The sequence below is a fragment of the Castor canadensis genome, chromosome 19, assembly GCF_047511655.1.
Source record: "Castor canadensis chromosome 19, mCasCan1.hap1v2, whole genome shotgun sequence".
NCBI classification, from domain to species: domain Eukaryota; kingdom Metazoa; phylum Chordata; class Mammalia; order Rodentia; family Castoridae; genus Castor; species Castor canadensis.
The window spans coordinates 18,952,095-18,969,396 of NC_133404.1; the positions used below are offsets into that span (position 1 = coordinate 18,952,095).

At 38.7% G+C, this 17,302-nt stretch overlaps 2 protein-coding genes across 8 annotated transcripts in view; one reads left to right on the forward strand and one right to left on the reverse strand.

Moving 5' to 3' along the window:
• Window positions 1–10,494, reverse strand: part of LOC109680757 (gamma-tubulin complex component 5) — a 54,353-nt gene extending 43,859 nt beyond the window's left edge. For all 7 annotated transcript variants that reach the window (XM_074061897.1, XM_074061896.1, XM_074061895.1 and 4 more), the window contains exons 1-3: window positions 10,300–10,494; window positions 7,510–7,563; window positions 7,314–7,422 (exon numbers count right to left, since the gene is read on the reverse strand). In XM_074061897.1, coding sequence (XP_073917998.1) covers window positions 7,314–7,422; window positions 7,510–7,563; window positions 10,300–10,445 — 309 coding nt within the window. In that variant the 5' untranslated portion in view covers window positions 10,446–10,494. The remainder of the gene's footprint in view (window positions 1–7,313; window positions 7,423–7,509; window positions 7,564–10,299) is intronic.
• A 6,224-nt stretch (window positions 10,495–16,718) lies between these two features.
• Window positions 16,719–17,302, forward strand: part of LOC109689336 (serine/threonine-protein phosphatase 4 regulatory subunit 1-like) — a 30,691-nt gene continuing 30,107 nt past the window's right edge. The window contains 1 exon segment of the mRNA XM_074062097.1: window positions 16,719–16,802. Within this exon segment, the coding sequence (XP_073918198.1) occupies window positions 16,719–16,802 (84 nt within the window).

A 17,302-nucleotide genomic window follows, 5' to 3' on the forward strand; every position in this document is an offset into this window, starting at 1 on the left:
CTAAAATTAGAAACGCATAAGGGGACTCACTACAAATCCCATGAATATTAAAAGAATAATGAAGGGGTATTATGAGTACTCGATATCCACAAAATTTGTAACTTTGATCAATTTCTTGAAAGAAATAATGTACCAAAATTCATACAAGGCGTCTTTAGGAGTCTTTTGGGTGGTTTTTGAAATAGTGTCTCCCTATGTAGCCCAAGCTTTCTTTGAACTCAGGTCCTTCCTGTCTCCTCCTGAGAACTGGAATTACAGCTGCACCACCATGCCATGCTCAAGGAGTAGTAGTTCCCAAGAAGACAGTTCTCGCCTATAATCCTAGCTACTAAGGAGGCAGAGAACAGGAGGATCACAGTTTGAAGCCAGCCCAAGTAAATAGTCCACGAGACCCTATCTTGAAAAAACCCTTCACAAAAAAGGGCTAGTGGAGTGGCTCAAGGTGAAGGCCCTGAGTTCAAGCCACAGTACCACAAAAAAAGAAGATAGTTCTCTGAAGTCACTCGTGATTATTATTAAAGTAACTGAATCAACAATTAGGAATCTTACAGAATCATGCACTAAGTCCAGATGGTTTCACTGATGAGTTCTAACGAAACATTTAAGGAAGGAATTCTCTTCTATAATGTAGAAGCAAAGGGAAGCCTCCTTAACACATTTTAAGAAACCAGATTGCTGAAAAAAAATGAAAACTCAAAATAGAGTTTTAGTCTGTGCAACTAAAAGCCACAAACTGATGGTTTAATACAAAATGCACATATTCTCTAACAGTTGTGAAGGTTGGAAGAGAGTCATGCTCCTCTGAAGGTTACAGAGAACATCTTCCCATGCTTCTCCATAGTTTCTTGCAGTTGCTGACAATCTGGCATTCCTTGGCTTGTAGAGATGCAGTTCCCACCTCTGCCTCCATTTTTGATGGTGTTCTCTGTATCCTCTTCTCATAAGGACACTATTTCTTAATTATGCTGGATTAAGGCCTACCCTAATTCAGCATAACTTTAATTTGATGATATCACCTAAGGACTTTATAATATGGTCACATCACAAATACTGGGTAATAGAATTTACACACATTTTTTTGGAGGGCACAACACAACCTACGACAGATAGCAACACTTCCCAAGTTGATCAACATAACCCAGCAGACTTTTTGTAGAAATTTAACTGATCCTAAATGCACAGATATCTAAAGGGTCTATCATTAACTTGAAAAAGAAGAAACTGGAGGATGCTATCATCTAAATGTTTATGTCTCCTTTAAAATTCATATGTTGAAATACTAACTAACCTCTGAGGTTCAGGAGGAGGTTTATTATTTATTCTAAGGTGTATGCCTTTGGAAAGTGAGTAGGTCATGACAGCAGAGCCCTCATGAATGGGATCAGTGACCTAATAAAGAAGGCCCCAGGGAGACCCTTGACCTTTTCTAGTGTGAGAACACAGTTAAGACAACTGTTTGTGAAGCAAGAAGTAATCCCTCACCAGACACCAAATCTTATCTTGGATTTCTTGCCTTTAGAACTGTGAGATATAAATCTCTATGGTTTATAACCCACAGAGTGTACTGTATTTTGCCATAGGATCCTGGATGAACTAAGAGGACTTATATACTCAAGTTAAAAAACTTCTTATAAAGTTACACTAATAAAGACAGTCATATTGGTATAAAGACAGACATACAAAGCAATGAAGCAATTTAGACTCCAAAAATGTATCCTTACATTTATGGTACATTTTTATTTTGTTTTTGACAAGTTACCAAGATGATGTGATAAAGGACAGCCTTTCAACAAATGGTGCTGGGACAACTGTGTATCTGTAAATCTTTAAAAGCATCAACTTATACTCCTTTTTCATAACATAAATAATTCAAAATGGAATACAGACGTACATGCAGGTACTAAAATAATAAAACTCCTAGAAGAAAATAGAAAAAAACCTCTATTTTCTAAGAGTTCTTAGATATGACACCAAAAGCATAAAACTATAAAAGAAACAAAGTAGATTTCATTAAAAAAAGAAACCATGAAGAAAATGAAAAGACAAGTCAGAAATTAGAAGAAAATATTTGTAAATTATTTTTCCTGATAAAGAACTTGTATGAGGTGTATGTAAGCAACTGGTAACTCAAGAAGAAAAAAATACCCCCATTTAAAAATGGTCAAAAGATCTGGAGATTTCAGAAGATGTAAAAGCACAAGAAAAGATGCTCAAAATCATTAGGTACTAGGGAAATGTAAATCCAACTAAAATGAGATATTACTGCATACTCTCCAGGATGTCTACAATCAAAATGAGAGACAATAAAGGTGCAGGTAAGGATGTAGAGAGACCAGAACACTTATACATTGCTGGTAGGAATATAAAAAGATACAGTCACTCTGGCAACACTTTAGCAGCATCTTAAGATGTTAAACCTAGAGCTGGCAGAGTGGCTCAAGTGGTAAATGCCTGCCTAGCAAGCCTGAGGTCCTCAGTTCAAACCTTAGTACAACCACAAAAATAAATAAATAAAAGAGGTTAAGCTGGTTAACCAGCAATTCTACTCCTAGGAATATACCAATGAGGAATGAACATATGTCCTGCACAAAGCGTGAATGGGAATGTTTACAAGAGCTCGCTATTTGAAATAAGTTAAAACTAGCAGCAATCTAAATGTCATTCACGGGTGAATTTAAAACACAGTGCATCTACACAATGAAATAGTATTCAGCACCAAAAGGAATGACATAGATAAGGTGCTACAACATGTATGACCCATAAAAATGCAATGCTAAGTGAGAGAAAGAAGACTCCAAACACTGAATTTGTATGATCTCAAATATATATGTCCAAAACATTTATAAATGCAGCAGCATATAAGCTGTGTAGGATTGGGATGTGAACAGGCACAGACTACACATGGGCTTGAGGGAAACTTTTAGGCAATGGAAATGTTCTAAAAATGGATTTTGATGATGGCCATACAATTCACACATTTACTAAAAATCAGTGATTACAATGATGAATTTTATGGTAAGAAAACTATCAATAAGCTCAGAAAAAGTGTAACAGATGTCTCTAAGGTACCACAGCATAAGAGAAAAGGGTAACCAACCCTGCTTGTATGAGGGGGCAGGAGCCAAGAGGGAGACAATAAAGCAGAAAATATTGCACAGGTTTGTGTATTCCTTCAACAAATATGTATTGTCTACTGTAGGTGCTCAAGAAAAAAAGTCAAACACAGAGGTCTACACTTGTACAGCCTGCACGCTAAAGGAAGAGGCACACAGTGAGCAATAACAAACACAATAAAGTGAAATACACAGTATGCATCAAGACATACTTGAGTTTAAAATCAAAGGGTGAGCATCATCAGGCAAAAGAAAGGGGAAGAGGAATGCCAAGAAGGCACAGGATATGCAGGTTGGTAAATGTGGGCTCAGAGCTGCAAAGGTATACAGTAAAATGACCAAATGGCAATGAAATATCAAAGTAGGAATCAAAAGGGACAAGCATTGCTTTACTTAACTGTCCCGATCAAGACAATTACAGTCATAAGCTGCATAACAATGTTTCAGCCACTGACAGACTGCACAAATGACAGTGGTCCCTTAAATTATAATGGAGCTGAAAATGCCTATCACTAGTGATTCTGTGGCCATCACGTTACAGTACAACATTACAGATGTCAGCATAAAATGTACTGCAATGCCAGTTGTATAAAAGTATATAGAACACCCAATTATAAGTACAACATAATACTTGATAATAAACAGTTATTGGTTTATATATTTACTGTGTTTTTCCCCCCAGTTTTGGGGACTGAACTTAGAGCCATATGTATACCACCGAGCTACGTCTCAAGGCCCCATACTTTTTGCTTAGAGTAAATTCCTTCCATTTATTAAAAAAAAAAGAAAAAAAAGAAGTGGGCAACTGAACTAAACAGAACTTTTTCAAAGGAAGAAATCCAAATGGCCAAAAAACACATGAAAAAATGCTCACCATCCCTGGCCATGAAGGAAATGCAAATCAAAACCACACTAAGATTCCACCTCACTCCTTTAGAATACTACCAAGACCACCACCAGCAAGTGTTGGCAAGGCTGAGGGGAAAAAGGAACCCTCATACACTACTGGTGGGAATGTAAGCTAGTACAACCACTTTGGAAAACAATATGGAGACTTCTTAAAAAACTGAACATAGATCTGCCTTATGATCCAGCAATCCCACTCCTAGGGATATACCTAAAGGAATGCGACTCAGGTTATTCCAACAGGACCTGCACACCTATGCTTACTGCAGCACTCTTCACAATAGCCAAGCTATGGAAACAGCCAAGATGCCCCACTACCAAAGAATGGATTAAGAAAATGTGGTATTTATACACAATGGAATTTTATTCAGCTACAAAGAATGAAATTTTGTCATTCACAAGAAAATGGATGGAACTGGAGAACATCATCTTAAGTGAAGTTAGCCAGGCTCAGAAGGCCAAAAACTGTGTGTTCTCCCGCATATGCGGATTATAGACCTAAAACAAATGCAGTAATATTATTGAACATGGGTCACACACTAAGGGCAGAATGCATATGGGAGGAATAAGGAAAAGCAAGGAAACCTAAAACTTGAATGTGGCTGATGTGCCCACTGTAGGTAAGCAAATATAGTAATCTTGAACTAGCAGAAGCCACTATGGGAAGGTGACCAGGAAGTAATAAAGAGGTCTGGTAGAGATGAACCAATGTGGGCTGAAATAGACATGTGCATGGAATCAACACTAGGAATCTCTCTGTATAGCTGTCTCTATCTCCAACTAGCAAAAATGCTCTGTCTTTCTTATTATCTCTTATGATTTCTCTTTGACAAAACTGGAGAACAAGAGGGCAGAACAGGTTCTACCTGGAAGCAAGGGGGGGTGAAAGGGTTTGGGGAAGGGGGAAGGGAAGGGAGGAAGGGAAAGGTGGCCCAAACAATGTATACACATGTGAATAAATATAAAAACAATAAAAAAAGTTTTTTTAAAGTTACATGAAAAAGTGCCTTAGGCGGGTTCTTCAGGAAGTATCCCAGAAGAAGGCATTATTGTCATAGGCAGTGACGGCTCCATTCATGTTACTGTCCCTCAAGATCTTCCAATGGAATGACAATGAAGTCCTAGGCCATCACGTTCACTCATCACACTCACTGACTCACCCACAGCCAACTTCCACTCCTGCTAGCTCCATCTGTGGTAAGTACTCTGTACTTACAACAGGGTGGACCATTTTTAAACTTTTATACCACATCTTTTTTCTGGACTTTTTCTTTGGTTAGACATATTTAGATACACAAATACTTATCATTGTATTACAGTTGTCTGCAATACTTGGGACAGTAACATGCTGGAAATGTTTACAGTCTAGAAGCAATAGGTTATACCATATAGTTTATGTGTTTGGTGGTTATACCCCTTAGGGTTATTTAAGTATACTCACACAATCTCAAAACCACCTAATGATGGTCTTAGAATGTATCCCTGTTGTTAAGCAACATGTGACTGTATCTTAATTTGTACAAATTTAACTGAGAATAAACAATTTGCTGTGTTAGAACAGAAATACTAATAGGACATATTAAATACAGTCTTTAGGAGATGATCAGTGCTTGGCACAGAGAGTGTTCTAAAGATGCCATTAGTTTTAGAATTCATATTAGTGTCATAGAGCCTAAATTATTCAATTCTACTGTTTGGATCTAAAATGAACCCCAAAGGCCACACTTTAAAATCCTGGTTACCAGCTGTGGTGCTATTGAGAGATTGCAGAACTTTTAGGAAGTGGGGCCTGGAGGAAAGCAATCAGGTCATTCGGGGTGTGTCCCTGAAAGGGATATTAGGACTCCAGCCCCTTCCTTTTACTCTTTGCTTTCTGGCCACAATGAAGTAAGCAGTCTTCTCTACTACCTGCTCCCCCTCCATGATGTTCTGCCTTGCCACAGGCCCAAAGGCAATGGGGCAGCAGACCAGGGATTGAAACCATGAGTCAAAATAAACCTTTTCTCCTTTAAGGTACCATGGTATTCTGTCACACCAATAGAAAACTGACTTACACAGAAAGGAAAATCTAATCAATCCAGATATCTAAAAGAGATCTGCCTCCTCTTCCCAAATGGTCCTTGTAAGAATACTGCATGGAAGTTCATTTCTACTCCTTAGGGTATAGATGCAGAACACTCCCCTCTTTTTCTTCTTCCACATGCTAGACAGGTGCTCTACCTGTGAGTTATACCCCCATCCCCAAAGCTCTCTTCTTTATGACACCAATTTCTATAGTGTTAACAAAAAGAAAGCTCAGCAATAATAAACTATTCCTCAAGGATTAAATTAAGTGAGTAAATATATGTGTGTATAATAAAGGGTTCACGCAGCAGGCCTGAATGCCCAAACCCTGAATATCCCAGACCCTTGAAAAGACTCCTGGAAGATAATTGGTAGGCCCTTAGAATACCTTGCAGAGAACTATGTGTTTGTGCAGCTACACTATATCAATTTGATCAGACAGTTTATGTTAACAATGTGACTTATGGGGAATGTCTATTTTCATATGCTTGAAGCCTTCAGCCTGATCTTTGGGGGACAAGAGACTCAGTAGCTAAAGTCAGCCATATAGGCACTGCCTGTTGCTATGACTGATCTCAATAAAAACCCAGGACTCCAAACTCAGGTAAGGTGTCCTAGCTGGCAACACTTTACCAATGTTACCATGTGTTGTTACTGGAAGAATTAAGTGCATCCCTGTGGGACTCCAAGGGGGAAAGGACACCTGAAATTTTTGCCTGGTTTCTGCTCTATGCACCTTCTCCCTTTGCTGATTTTAATCTGTATTTTTGCACTCTATTAAACCACAATGGTGAGTTAGATCGGATTTTTGAGTTCTCTGAATCCATCTAGGAAATTATTAAGCCTAAAAGCAGTCTTGGAACCCTCCAACATAATATCAAAGTGAACATTGTATCTAGCAAGCAAGTATAAGCAGTCGTCACCAAGTGCTGAGAAGACATTTGAAAGTTTTAAGATATCCAGACAGCGCTATTTGTGCCAAGGATCTCCACAACCACAGTAAATCTGAGTGAGAAGAGGATTAGGCAAGAGCATGCTGTTTCTTTCATAACAAATCTGAAGCACACTTAGTTTGATGGCAAACTTTAAGTCAATTTCACAAGATCCTGCTCTAGTCAGTGGACGATACTAAAACAGAGTGAATGTTTGAGTATTAACAGAAACAAGATGACAATAATCAGACTGGAAAGAGCAATATATACAATGGAAATCTCATAACTGAAGACATACCTTTATTTCCTCTACGCTGGGAAGTGATGCATTTAGAAATTCCTGAGTTAATCTCTTCCAACTAGCAGCTTTGCTGAGATCAGAATGAATGACGAACTTTTCATAAATTCTAAAATGTAAAAAAGTCAGATAACAATTTAAGAAAAGATACCTATTTCTGAATATGTACATACACACACGTATGGAACTGACTTACCCTTCTATTGTCTTTTCTATTTTGTGGCTATTGACATCCAAGAAACGATGAAATCTAATAAAGATAAAATGCAATTTTTATGCTGGTTTTAACTTTCCATATTCCTTCCCCCTCAACATACCCCACTTTGCTATACATTTCCAGAGTGCTCCTCTCCCCCCATTACTTCTAATAATAGGCAGGCAATCACCATGTATCAGACTGCTTAATCATCTTTTCAGACTCAGGGCATCAAAGCCTCCCAACTCTGTCCTCTGGCTCCACTGTCTCCCCATAGGGCTCTGTGTCTTAGGTCCAGGAGAACACTATCTACAAAAGGTTTTCCTAGTCTTTTCGATGCATGAAGGAGGCCCACTGAAATCTAAGGACACCTTCTCTGAGCAACGTTTTCATTCTTTCTGTGTAAAACTATTTATTTTTACTAATATTTAGAGTACAGGAACAAAGGGAGTAGAGAGAAACACCTCCAAAGCAACAGTGAGTTAGGACCTGCCCACAGCTAAGGGGGAAGGCTACTCTAGGGTGTGCTAGCATGTACTGCCCTCCCTCCTACTTAATGTCAGTGCCACTAAGCAGAAAACCAAGGAATCAGGATGTGAAGACCTTACCAGCTGCTGAAGAGTGTGCAAGGGAAAGGGACATCTATGCTCCTTCCTTGTGACCTAAGAACCAGGATATACAGGCAGAAGGCAGAGGCTCCCAACTCATTTAAGGGCAGGAGGCTGAATGTCCAGGTTCAGGAAGACAAAAAGGGGATTATGGAGGTAGGCTTTTTTTATCAAGTTAAAAAACGGGCACATTATCCAACATTTCACTGTGGCCTCCAAGCTGCTGGCCTGGTACCCTGGCACATCTCTCCCCACAAAACCAAACAGAATGACGGAGGCAGAAGACAGTAAGGTCCAAGGATGGGGAATGCTTGGGTCCCCAGAGACCACCCAAAGCTAAGCCAGCCAAGCACAGGAAGGACAAGTGAAGCCAATAGTCCTGTGTGGGGTAGGGTAGGACAGGGTAGAGTCAGGAGGGTGACCAAGAACATCCTGGCTTAGGCAAAGGATCCTGTGTAGCAGGACAAAGGGTCACAGAGGTTTACCCAGCAGGGAAGAGGCAAGGTAAAGCTGCACAAGGATATGGAAAGCTCCTGGTGACTGCAGCCTCTGAGCAGTATTTAAAAATTTTCACATATTAAGAAATATATTAAATAACAAACAACTAAAGTAAGAGCAAACACTATTTATAGATATCTGCTGTAATACGACATGAAAATAACATGATTTCTACAGGCAACAAAATCATAGGTATGTTAATACTACTGGGGTCTGTTGCCTTCTTTCATAATTGATGGAAACGCTACTTTCCAATTATTGGTTTTTTAATTGTTTCTTTTCCTTGTCTAAATTCACAAACGCCAGAATTCCATCCTCAAACTCTCAGGTTAACTCATTATATACCATAGTGTAATTAACTTTACTCCTTATCTTTCTTAAGGATAAAGGTTATCCCTTACCCGTTAGTTTCTAGGGCCAAGAAAATGGCCACAATTCACAACACATGTAAACATGAACTGTTCATTTTTCTGAAGGATTAAAGCATATAAAATCATAGCATTGCTTCCTCAACACTTATTTTCCATTCTTCAGTAGCAAAGCCGGTAATCTCTACTGAAAAGTACATTACACTATTTAGTAACTCATCTACTTCTACCTCAGTAAATGGCTGAGTGTAACAGCACTTTACCTACTATCATAATTTAGTTTCTCAATCCGTAAATGGAGATAGTAAGTCCTCATGTCTTCCCTAACTCTACAATGATGATCTGCCTATTGTCATTTGAAAAATTAAGAGAAAATTACTTGGGCTACGGTATATAAGTGTCTGTGTCATATGAGCTTTTTGAAACATGCTATTTTTATAAATTACAATTTATAATTAAGTTTTTCTTTCAGAAATGAAAACATGCATCTGAAAGCCAGTAATAAACCAAGTAGGAACTTTGTGTCTATAATCATTAAGGTAAACAAGATGCCGGATTTTGAAAAACTTCTCTATTCAAGATTTTTATTGGGCTGTACGTGTAGCTCAGTATTAGAGACTGAGCTCACCATCTGTGAGGCCCTGGGTTCAATCCCCAGCATGCAAAGATTTTTACTGACATTAACTAGGTAGAATATTAATATGGACTAACATTCTTTTAGCATTAATTCCATTTTGGGTAATGATCATTAACAGCATTGCCTAATTTACATTTTTATAAAGAAAAAATATGAGATCTAATTACACCTAAATACTTAAAAGTGTGTATGCATCTTTAAACACTAATTACAAAAGAACCTGACTAGAACTTGTAGTAACCAGGAACTGTTCTAGATTACTTCCAGCCCAGCTGTAGGTAGCAGTGGAAGACACAAAGTGTCCTTTGTGTTTGATAAGTGTTTTGGAAAAAGACACCCAGGATAGGGGAGATCTGCAAGTGCCCCGAGCAGAGATAAGGAGACGGTAAGAATACAATTTGGACCACACTTTTGCTCCAAAAATTCATTTACCCAACCATTCAAAACATAACTTCAGATGTGCAATTACCGCGCCGAGTGCAGTGGGGACAACCCTGCTCTCTAGGGACAACTCTAAAACCCACAATCCGCCTTTTGAGCTGTGCTGCTTCTGCGACAGGGACCTCAAGCCGGGGCACCGCGCAGCAGCCGCAGCCACAGCACGGCCCGCCAAGGTGTCCCAGGCGGTCGCGCCCACTCCATCCCCGTGGCCAGAGGGTCCGCGCGCCGCGCCCCACACCTGAAGTTGGACCACGCGAAGTTCAGAGCCAACTGGAAGTTGGGGTCCGCCTCGTCCTGGAGGCCAGTGACGCGCAGAATGAGCTCGCACACGTCACGCTCCTGCAGAATGCCCAGTCGGCTTCCGCACTGCCCAGGCCGCGACATTACTCCACGTTCCCACAGCGCTGGATCTTCACGGCTTGGTCACCGTTCTCGCGAGTCTTTAGGCTTCAGTGGTGCGGAGTCTTCGCGAAGTGGCAGGCATTTCTCGCGAGAGTTCGCGAGCATTCTCACGAGAGTTTGTGATCCTTAGGTATTGAGTCTTGTGTTTTCCTCAGCAACAAGTCAGCTTGCGCTTTGTAGTGGCGCTGTGGTAAATTTGAGCTTCCTCTGAGAGTTGGCCATTGCTCTTATTATTAATCAGATTAATAAGGGATTCTAGCTAGCCCTCCGTTGATGATTTAAGTTCTAATGCCTTCATTTCCAGTAGCATGGCTACTTCTGCAAGCTTCAGTTTCTTATACAAATGATCCCTTCGGACCTCTCAATATTATGTATCCACAAATGGTCCACATGCAGCAGGTGTTAGCAAGGTGGATTGTCCGGGCATGTAGTCTGACTGCTGCAGCCTCACTTCTGCTGTCTCTGGCCTGCAGCACTGGGTGGCCACAGGCAGATTTCATAACCTGATCTAGCCATATACCTCTTTAATTTTTGTTTCTTTTTAGAATCTAACAGCATGGGGTTTTTTTTCCTATTTCTTTTCTTTATTATTAGTAGTACTAGTATTATTGTGCTGGATAGGGATACATTGTAGCGTTTACAAAAGTTTTTTTTTTATTATTATTCATATGTGCATACAATGTTTGGGTCATTTTCTCTCCCTTTCCCCTCCCTTACCTCCCCTTACCCGTCGCTAACTGGCAGAAACTATTCTGCCCTTATCTCTAATTTTGTTGAAAAGAGAGTATAAGCAATAACAGGAAGGGACAAGGGTTTTTGCTAGTTGAGATAAGGATAGCTGTACAGGGAGTTGACTCACATTAATTTCCTGTGCGTGTGTGTCACGTTCTAAATTAATTCTTCTTGAACTAACCTTTTCTCTAGTTCCTGGTCCCCTTCTATTGGTATCAGTTGCTTTTAAGTATCTGCTTTAGTTTCTCTGTGTTGAGGGCAACAAATACTATCTAGTTTTTTGGGTCTCTTACCTATCCTCACCCCTCCATTGTGTACTCTCGCTTTTATCGCGTGCTCAAAATCCAATCCCATTGCTGTGTTTGCCCTTTATCTAATGTCCACATATGAGGGAGAACATATGATTTTTGGTCTTTTGGGCTAGGCTAACCTCACTCAGAATGATGTTCTCCAATTCCAGCCATTTACCAGTGAATGATAACATTTCGTTCTTCATGGCTGCATAAAATTCCATTGTGTATAAACACCAGATTTTCTTAATCCATTCATCAGTGGTGGGGCATCTTGGCTGTTTCCATAACTTGGCTATTGTGAATAGTGCCGCAATAAACATGGGTGTGCAGGTGCCTCTGGAGTAACCTGTGTCACAGTCTTTTGGGTATATCCCCAAGAGTGGTATTGCTGGATCATATGGTAGATCAATGTTTAGATTTTCAAGTAGCCTCCAAATTTTTTTCCAGAGTGGTTGTACTAGTTTACATTCCCACCAGCAGTGTAAGAGGGTTCCTTTTTCCCGTATCCTCGCCAACACCTGTTGTTAGTGGTGTTGCTAATGATGCCTATTCTAACAGGGATGAGGTGGAATCTTAGTGGGATTTTAATTTGCATTTCCAAAAGTTCTTACAATGTATCAAATATATCACACTTGGACTCACTCCCCCATACACACACTGCCTACAGCGTTTTTGTTGTTCTTTGTTTTATGTTGTTTGGCAGTACTGGGGTTTGAATTCAGGGCCTTACACTTGCTAGGCAGGCGCTGTACTGCTGGTGCCATCCTCCTATTCATTTTGTTAAACTTATGAAATACATTTCAAGTTGTGTTTAATGTGATTATAATTTTTAAAATGTTGGAAAAACTGTAGAAAGGAAACTTGGCTAGATTTCATATTACATTACATATATCCTCTAAAATCAGATCTTTAGTGGCATTGCCATTCTACATGATTATGACTCTGAAAGCCAGCTTTATCCAGTGCAGCTTATTTTAAAAAATATATAAACAAACTACTCCATTTCTATTACAGTTGACAGTTCTGTTCCAATATGGCAAAAAAACAAAAATTGTAATGCTAGCAACAAGACTATCAGAAAGGGTTTTGAGAGAAAAATGTCAGAGTTGATCCTCTGATTAAGCAAAGCTAGACCACTGGTAGTACATTTCCATGCAAGGGAAAGATCTAAAGTATCTCTAAAACCTATCTGGAGATGTACATATCCAGAGGATGATCAGGTACAGTTTGAATGTCAGAAATGGCAGTATCACTGACCAAGTAAATAACCTAGTTATTGTTTATTTGTCTGGTTGTTTTTTTAGGTTATGCTGTAGATTGATCCCAGGGCCTCATGCATGCTAGGCAAGTACTCTTCTACAGAGCCACATTCCTGGACCAAAGATAGGTAGTTTTAAAGATTGATGCTATTATGTTATAAATACTTTGTCCAAAATATACTACTTATCTCACAGTGTAATAGCTAGTGCAGCTTGGGGGGAAACAGAGTAAACATACATTCTAGAACTCCCATATCTAGCAAAGAAAATTCATGAATATTTATCATCTACAGGGTGCCAGACACCAATGAATGCCTGGCACCTGTTCTGTTGACTGTTTCTGAGAGAATAGAGGTTAGGGTATGTAGGGAATGAGACTTGGGCCAGAAACCTTGGTCCTGGAAAGTGGCATTAGAGCCTGTGCAAAGCCATGAGGTAAAGGAAGTGATGAACAGCCTCCACACTTCAATTCCAGGGTACAAGGTCAGAAGAGTTTGAAGAGTGATTAGATCCAAAAATGAAGATTTTATGATTCTGCTGATGCCCAGTACGTCCCAGAGGAGAAACATAGAGCAAAACCATAAAGAAACATGAGAGGGAGGGAGGGCTAAAAGGGGAGAGGAGAGAGACAGAGACAGAGAGACAGAGAGAGAAGGAGACAGAGAAAATCCTTATTTAGGCATCAAAGTGGTTCAATGCAAGAGTTATCTCTATCTTCACACAATCCTAGAAGGGTTTTATCTCCATGTTACAAATGTAAGAATTGATATTCAGAAAAAATGTCTGGAATCTATCCCCAAGCCTGGTTACAAAACCAATATTGTTTTCTATTCTATTCCATTGCCTGTCAGGAAAGAGTAAAGAGTGAGGGTCTTTGGCTCCAGTAGACATGACTTAGTTACACAAAAATTAGAAGCCATGTGACTCTCACTTGAATGTGAACAAGTGAGAACTTGTAATCATATTTGAGTATCAGTTTGCATTAACTTTTAAAAAATGCTTCATAATAAGGTACCCTAAAATGTTCATAAATATAGGGCTGTGTACCAAAAGCATTCATTTTCTTTCATCTCTATTTTTTCTCTCATTTTTGAACTTGTTTTTATAATCAAATGATGTGTTTGAATTGGTATTTAACACATAATCCTAATTTTTCTACTTCATGGATTTTAACCAATTAGAAAGACAAAAGTAGGAGATGGAAGGAGATTAGAATTTAATGTATGTATAATTACTCAAATTGTACTATTCTCTAGTAAAGCTAGCTGGGAGAATGAGCCTTTGACTTAAGGCAGAAATCAGGTTTGCTACTCCTTAAGTAACAATCAGTCTGACATCTTCAGTCTTTCTTCTCCAGCCCAACAACCTGAAAGTAAACCCTGGATGCTGAACTGCCAAATGCAGCATTAGCACTGTATTAGAGCTCCTCCAAGCCTTACAAAGATGTCTTCCTTGTGGTTGGGATAGAGTGAGAGAGATGGTGCAGAGGCCCAGAGGATTCCTCTGTGCTGTTATCTGTCATCAGTATTGAAGAAGGGTAGAAGAACAAGCCTCCTTCCCAACATTTGGCAGTTTTTTCCTCTCAGAATATTATAGTATGAGTTACACTGGCATAAATTATGTAAATTTATTCTAGGTGACATGCTGATAGGTATTGTTAACATGTAACTGTTTTATGTTTATGTGTATTCAGAAAAATATGCAACTAATACACTTTAACACATGTATCATGGAGAAAACATTAAGTCAAAGATTTCATAGGACACAGTTGATATTTAAAGAAAAAATATGATATTAGTATTAGTATAGAAAAATCATAAAGGCAGCACATATATGAAGGATTTTTGAGAAATAATATCACAATGCACTGAATCTCACAAGCAGTTCAGAAATAGTAGGGAAGTATGCCTTTTCACAGAACTGTTGTGTTTTCAGGCATCTAAAATCTACTTCTTTTGTACCAAGTCTCTCTGGGACTACTGAGGGCTGTTTCACTTTTTTTTAACCTATAAAACACTTAGCCACATTTCTTAGTGAAGACCACATGCAGCACCCCAAGCAGAAAATTCATTTCCTATTTTATTTCTTATTACTAACAATGCCCACTGTGTTGCCCAAAATTGCTCACCAGGTTCTGTGAAATGAAACAAGGACTAGCAATAGCAAAAATGTTTCAAATTGAAATAAAGTACAACTCCTCATTTTTCAGCTTCCCCAAAGTTAATTCCCTTACCAATGAAAAACTTCAAATTCTTTCATTCCCAAGTTTATATAGTTGGCTGGGTGTCAGCCAGTAGGTCTTACTCATCTGCTGGGGTTCCTATAACTGCATGTGTATACCGGGCTGTCTTTCACAAGAAGACTTACAACTCTTCAGCCTCTTTGAAATTAGGTTAATTCTAATTACTTAAGCTCTACAAGGGTAATAGTCATAGAATAAACTGCATCTGCACTACTGAAATTATCATGAGGAAAATTGCAATCAGTTCCAGAATTAAGTGAATAGCATGATCTTGGTTGAAACAGTGGTTGCCAACCAATGAGAATGGCAGGTAACTTGGTGATACATGTGTTGTAGACAACAAGGGCCTGGACACAGTCTTCAGTTCCATGAAGACCAGTCAGCTGCACTAGTGTCAAGTGCCTGTGGATCTACATTCACTAAGCACAAACTGCTATGGACAATTGTGCTTCTACATGTTTAGTGTGAATGTGTGTGTGTGTGTGTGTGTGTGTGTGTGTGTGTGTGTGTGTATTTATGGGCTTTGTTGTTTGTGTTGATGGTGGTTCTGGGAAAGTTCACATTTATTCCCACCTTTCTCAGTGGGTGACATTGAGATACTTTCTTTTTAGAAAATTTAGATGTTCAGGTTTATTTACTTTCATACCACAAGGAAACACCTTGTAAAATTAATACATGCTAATAAAAAAGAAAACAAAACAAACTCTAGTAGGCAATATTACTGATAAAAAAGAAATGAACTTATAATTACCTACAATAATATGAAAGGATCTCTGATTATGCTAAGTGGTAGAAAAATTCAAAATTCATATATATATATATATATATATATATATATATATATATATAGTCCTGATTAAACAACATTCTTAAAGAGACAAATTACAGAAACAGAGAACACAGGAATTGTCACAAGTGTTAGAAAGGTAGTGGAGGTGAAGATAGTTTGTGTGGTTTAAAAGCATAATATAAAAGATCTTTGTATTGATATTAATATCCTGGTGCTATGGTTTGAATGTGACTTGGCACCTGCAGGTTCATGTACTATACGCTTGGTCCACAGTGTAGCTCTGTTGATGGTGAGACCTTTAAGAGATGGATCCTACTGGAAGATCATAAGGTGACTGGAGTGCTGCCCTGGGAAGAGATTAAGTCTGGGAGGTCCTGGTGAGTTCTCACAAGAGAATTGTTATAACAGAGCAAGTCTGGTCCCACTCCACTCTGTGTGACTTTCTGTCTCACCATATGATCACCCACACATATTCCTGCCATCTTGCCATTCACTGTGATGTGATATAGGCAAGGTGGCCAAATTGAGGGATCAATCTAATCTTGGACTTTCAACCCCTCAAGACCATGAACAATATAATCCTCTTTTCTTTATAATATACCATCCTCAGGTATTTTTGTAGCTGTGTAAATCAGACTGATATACTTGGTTATGATATATTGTAGTAGAGTTTTGGTGAATATTAGGGAGAACTGAATAGATAATTGATATAATCTCTCTGTATTATTTCTTACTATTGCTTATGAGGCTACAACTATTTTAAAAAGATTAATTTTTAAGAAGATAAAAGGAGGAAACAAATCAATAGGGAAATAGGCATGTTAATCTGTCAGTTATGACTGAGCCTTAGAACAGTGACATCACAATGGTAAGTGAGCTTAACTGCCACAGCACCTTCAAACTTCAGTTGTCCCCAGTGCTCTGCCAAGAGCTGTAGCCATGGGTTGTGTTCAGAGTAAAGAATTGGAGGGAAATGGACCTTTTCCATTACAAAGCTCTCCACTCAATGCTTCATTGGGCAAGGTAATCTTTTACTATACTACTTGTGAGTTTGATCACTAAAACAGTCTGGTGGTCCCGAGATTGATTCTGTCTTGTTTCCTTTTAAATATATGAACTAATTCTTGCCTTTAGCACTGGTTTCATGAAAAGTTACTCATGTTCATAATATTCAGTACTTTTGAACTCAACACAATAGGTTTTGTATTATCAGGAAATACAATATATCCTTGGCATCATGGGAGATAATTTTGTATATGTCTATGAAGATAATTTCTCTAGTTATGGAGGACATTTTATGTTCTCTTCAGTCTAGTTGGTTTTAGTATTATGTCCACAGAGTCCTGTTGGAAAAACACCTTAGCTCAACCAAAATTGTAAACATTTCAGTATTTTGAAACTTTTTATTTCCAGTACTATTTGTGGTTCTTTAGCAATTTTCCCCCACAATTTGAGTATCGATATAGATAAGGTTGGAATCAGTATTTGAGAATCCTCAATTACCTAAATCTTCTTGATTCCAA